We start from the raw sequence: 5,338 nt of genomic DNA on the forward strand, positions 1-5,338 counted from the left end.
CCTTAAACTTATGAATATGCTTCACTGACTAAAATCTTGACAGGGTTCCTGCTAAACTTTGCCCCAAATAAATTAACTTGCAAAGAATTTCTCCACTCCTAGAAACAGAGTGATGCCCCCTGTGCCAGCTCCATGAACAGTGCTGAGCCCTCAGCTCTCTGAGTCCTGATATTCAGCCTCGGGACTCTGGCCCTGTGGGGTAAAGCTGCAGACCCATTTGTGGGAGAAGGATTTGGGCCTCAGAGAAGGAGAGATGTGGGTTGGGGACAACTGGAGAGATGGGGGCAGCCACAGGGTCCCAGGAAAGCAAGGGTGAGGGAAGGCTGTGCTTAGCATCCGGTCATGTAGGAAATGCCCTTAGGTCTGTGGATGTTGGGAGATACAACACGATATTGACTGCGTCCTCCGTGAAGCCCCAGAATGTGTGTCCAATAAGTGTCATTTTGGTGACAATGGTGAGGAGTGGGGAAGGGCAACAGACATGGAAAAGTGCTTAGAATTAGATTGTGAGGGTTCCAAAGGCAGAGGCCCTCAGGCAATACCCTCCACCCTGCTTTTTCTGCTTTCTCCTTTCCTGACCCCAAAGCTCTGTGGTGAGCTCTGGGGGAATCCTGAGATTGGTCCTGAGGGCCTTGTGGAGGACCTTTGGGGGTCTGGCCAAGGCATGAGATGGGTATAGATACTATTCCTTAAACTAGGAATATGCCAGGCCTGTTTTGTATTTATCAAATTGGCATTCAGTCTGGTAACTCTCTAGGAGAACCAGGGCAGACACAACAAGGGCCCGGCTGCCTCCCCTCAGAGCAGTGGCCCCACAAACTAAAAAGGCAGGACAGGACTTCTGGCCTTCTCACAGGTGGAGCTGGGTGAGGAGGAAGTGCCACCAGCCTGGAAATGAACCGACTATCATGCCCCATCAAAAGGAAGTTTAGAAAAACCCTTTGAGATGACATCTTGCTTGATAGAGCTGTTAACTGAAGCCAGGCGTGGAGAGGTGGTGGTTCCGTGGCACCCTCAAGCAGTGGCTGTCACCCAGGGGACACTTAGCACTCTCTGGACACGTGTGGGTGAGAGAGGATATGCTACTGGCGTCTAGTGACTTAGAGACCCCAGTGCTTCTAAACATCTTATAATGGACAGGATAGCACCTGCACCCAACATTATCAGGCCCATATGTCCATAAAGGCAAGGTTGAGCAACTAGGCCAATGTTGCAAAAGCCAGGGCCAGCCTTGGGAGCTGACCTTCCTTTCAGTCCCCCTGTGGAACGTGATATCTCTCCAAACTTTAGTTAAACAGGTATTGAGAAATTGCTTTCTTTTCCGGGCATTTCACTTAGTGCTTTCTCATCCAGTAAGTCAGCTGGTAATTTTGCTTAATTTTTGTCTTGATTTTCAAATAAGGAAACAGGCTTTGACCCCCTATTTATTTACCTTCTATTATTTTCAGTTACTCATCTTTTTAAAAAAATATTTATTTATTTATGCATACAAGAACTGGGGTGTAGGCCAGAAGTATGGGGGGTGGGTGAGAAGATTCACCAGAGACAGACTGCAGGGCAGAACAGGAGGATCTACTGAAATACACTGCTGAGGAGAGCAGCAGGGAGACAGGAGAGGTCTGCTGAGCCATATGTGGGTTAGTTACCTGGCCAGGATCGAACTCAGGCTGCAATGACTGGTGATAGCTTGATAGCTGATAGCTCTGTGTCTTTAACCCCTGTGCCACCAGGGAGGCCCCCAGTTATTCATCTTCTTCCTCTGAATTTGGGAAGAATCACTCAAGGTGCTTTCTAGCAATTTCCCAACTTGAGTTCCTCAGAATCTGTCCAATGACCTTCAAAGTGATCTCAGTTGTGATGACCTTCTTCCCACTCTATCTGTGGTAGGTCCATTCATTTAAAAATTCAATTTGCTCTCATATTTGAGGAGTCTTGGAATGAGAGAGGATACATCTTTATCTTCAATCAGTCAGGTTGAATCATAAGACTGATTTTGCACATTTCTGGAGACTAAAATTAGACATTTTCTAAAGATTTTACTCTGTTTTATAGAAAAGAATTTTCGGCAACCTGCTATGCCTCACAGTCTATAATGGAGTAGAAAACTAGGGCCTGATGGGCAGACATTCACAAACTGATTCCTAGTGGCTCAAGATACAGTTTTCACAGTTGGTGGATAGTGACGCATTTCCAGACACCTTTACAACAGTCCCTTAGATGATTCTCAATCTCTCCCTTCTGACTGTTCTGCAGAGGTTTTGGCATATGGCCTGTTCTGTAGTTTATGACTCTAATAGTCAATGAAAATTGCTTTGTGTACTTTCTGAGTATTAAAATTGGGAAGCTTCTATGAGACAATTAGGCATTAGCTGCCAATTGAACTCTGAAAATCAGATTATGATTATTAGAGTTAAAGGGGAGGTGTTTTCTTGTGTTCATAGAGAGAAAACAGGATGGTCTGAATTACGGGAGAGAGAATTGAAGTACTTGAAGAGGTAGGAGAGACCTGAGGACACAGGCTTAGAAGGGAGGGCAGCCTGGGGCATGTGAAAAGCCACTTCTTACTCTGAAATGCTATGGAAGGAAATAACAAAGAAGATAGAGGAGCACCTGTGGGTTTCATATCAAAGAATCTGTCTTCTCTGTGGAATAAAGTGTTTGCACAGGCCTCTGAGCGTGAGGGGGACCAGGTGTGTAAAAATTTGCGTTGAATGGGATGGTTAGAAAGAGCTGCTGGGCCTGAGGAAGGCTGCTGATGAGACAAAGATGTCACAGCTGGGCTTGGAACCTGCGGTGACTCGTCCAAAGACCTTAGGAGGTTCTGAAAGCTGTCCTTGACCCAGGTCCCTTGTACCACGAGAGCAACATAAGCCCAAGAAACAGTGGCAAAGCAGAGATGAATTTCAAATCTTTATCTGGTCAGCTTTGGCTTCGGCTCTCAACCCCCTTCATGTTTAACTAGTAGATTCTGCTGGGTTCCCTTCAAAATATTATGCTTCTCCGAAGCTGGCTGGTTCTAAAGAACATAAGACTAAAGCAAGCCCCACACCCACTCTGCTTTCTGGATTTCCCTCAAATGCCCTAAACTCACAGCATCTCCATCTTGTCACCGCGATGGGGAAGGGGCAGGTTCCGGACACCTGAGCAGCTGAGGGCACCCAGCCAGAGAAAAGCAGGCAGTGAAAGAATACGCCTCCCCCTGCTTTCCTTCAGGTGATGCCGACGGCGGTCTCAGAGCTGGCAGCCAATGCCTGGGGAAGCACCAGTTTTCAGAGGCCACTGCTCTCTGACTAGTCAAAGTTTGGGAGCGAGTGAGGAGGAAGAAAGAGACAGAGACCTTCGTCCCCTCTAGCGGTGCAGGGGGCCACACCTGCTGCCACACCTGCAGCCACTCACCACTAGACAGAGATGACTCCACGTTCTCTAACGAGGCCCTGTCAGAACCCTAGTGTTTGAGCAACCAGATCCCTGGAGAGGAGCAGGAAGGCTGCCTGGGCCAACCTGGCAGCAGGAGTGGAGGGCGGGGAACACACCTACACCCACAGTTGTTCTTTGTTCCCTCACAGGATGTGTGGCAGGTTCCTGCTTCGGCTGGCAGCTGAGGAGAGTCGCTGCGCCACCCCCGTGGGGCGCCTCATGCTTCCCGTGCTGCTGAGCTTCCGCCTGGCACTGCTGGCCGCCAGCGGGACTGGGGTCTATGGTGATGAGCAGAGTGAATTCGTGTGTCACACCCAACAGCTGGGTTGCAAGGCCGCCTGCTACGACGCCTTCCACCCTCTCTCCCCGCTGCGCTTCTGGGCCTTCCAGGTCCTCTTGGTGGCTGTGCCCAGTGCCCTCTACATAGGTTTCGCTCTGTACCACGTGATCTGGCGTTGGGAAGAACCTGAAAAGGCGAAGAAGGGAGAGACCCTGGTCCTGGAAGGGGAGGGCATCAGGGAGCCCTCAGAGGCTGGAAGCCCAAGGCTGCTCTGGGCCTACATGGCCCAGCTGGGGGTGCGACTGGTCCTAGAGGGCACAGCCCTGGCGGGGCAGTACCACCTCTTCGGGTTCAAGGTGCCCAGCTCCGTTGCATGCCGTCGAGAGCCTTGCCTGGGGAGCATAACCTGCAATCTGTCCCGCCCCATGGAGAAGAGCATCTTCCTGAAGACCATGTTCGCGGTCAGCGGACTCTGTCTCTCTTTTACTCTCTTGGAGCTGGTGCTTCTGGGCCTGGGGAGATGGTGGAGGAACTGGAAGCACAAATTTTCCTTTTCAAACTACTTCCCAACTTTAGAGCGCACCAGAAGACACAAGGAGGGAAGGGGCAGCGTCCCAGTGGTGGAGCAGTTCCCAGAAGTAGGTGAGAAGGGGCCCAGTGGCCCTCTTTCCTCCCACCCCTGAAGCCTCTGCGCTGCTGATCTTCTATGGCAGGCCCCTCACCCTCGAGAAGCGCACTGCCCACAAAGTCGATAACCAGGACCCGACAGGTCTGACTGCTGCTTCCAGCCCTCTTCTCCATTTCTTCCTTCCAATGATTCTGGACCAAAGCGCTCAGTCAGGTTTTCCTCCTTCCCTTCCATTGAGGACTCTTCCCATTTAGAAAGTCTCAGTTTCTGGTTGATGCTCTACTTTGCAGAGTTGTGAAGACACCTGGCTCAACTCTGAAGAAACCCTATGATTGGATCTTCTTCCCAAAGTGCAGTGAGTAGGGGTTTATCTCCAGGATGCATTAGTGGCTATTGAAGCATCTGCAAGGGCCATGCTGTCCAAAACATCTCCTGGGAGAACCCCTGCTTGAGCTGCTCACCAGAATTTCCTGGTGTAGGTGTCACAGTTTTTAAGGGTTCGGTCCCCGAGTCAGCCACCAGAAGCCTCCACAAAGCTGTGCCTTTCCCTGTCCAGCACAATAAATATTGACTATGGCAATCTCGTTGCTGAAGACAGTCCTTCTTCCTGTCCTCTTTTTGGTTCTTCTGTGCCCTCAAATTCTCAACAAAGAGCAATTACCTGGTTTTGTTTTCTTCTTCTTAATCCCAAATTAACCCCCAAGTAAATGAGGCAGGCTCACTCCTAAGGGAAGTTATTTTGGTTCTCCTGGGGGCACTTATTCAACAACTAGGAAAATAATACTTTTTCTTTATGCTACACAAATGTTATATAAAGAATCCCTTATTTATAGCCAGAAGGACAGGACCCAGAGTCCAGCCAAGTGACCAAGACAGCAAGCAAGAGAAAAAAGCAAGAGGAAAAAGAGACCAAGAGAAAAAAGCAAATGTCATTTTGAATTCTTTCTTGATAGTGTCAATTTTCAAACAACTTTACTGAGAAATAGCTCACATGCCATGTAAGTCACTCATTT

General features: G+C 49.3%; 1 protein-coding gene across 1 annotated transcript; it reads left to right on the forward strand.

Annotated features, from left to right (window-relative positions):
* Positions 1-3,567: 3,567 nt before the first annotated feature.
* Positions 3,568-4,380, forward strand: GJC3 (gap junction protein gamma 3; the record flags this gene model as incomplete). The annotated part of the gene is made up of 1 exon (XM_084250173.1): positions 3,568-4,380. One exon carries the CDS (start codon positions 3,568-3,570, stop codon positions 4,378-4,380), a length of 813 nt encoding a protein of 270 aa, XP_084106299.1.
* Between the last annotated feature and the right edge of the window lie 958 nt (positions 4,381-5,338).

The sequence above is a fragment of the Talpa europaea genome (genome assembly GCF_964194135.1).
Source record: "Talpa europaea genome assembly, chromosome: 12".
Lineage (NCBI taxonomy): Eukaryota > Metazoa > Chordata > Mammalia > Eulipotyphla > Talpidae > Talpa > Talpa europaea.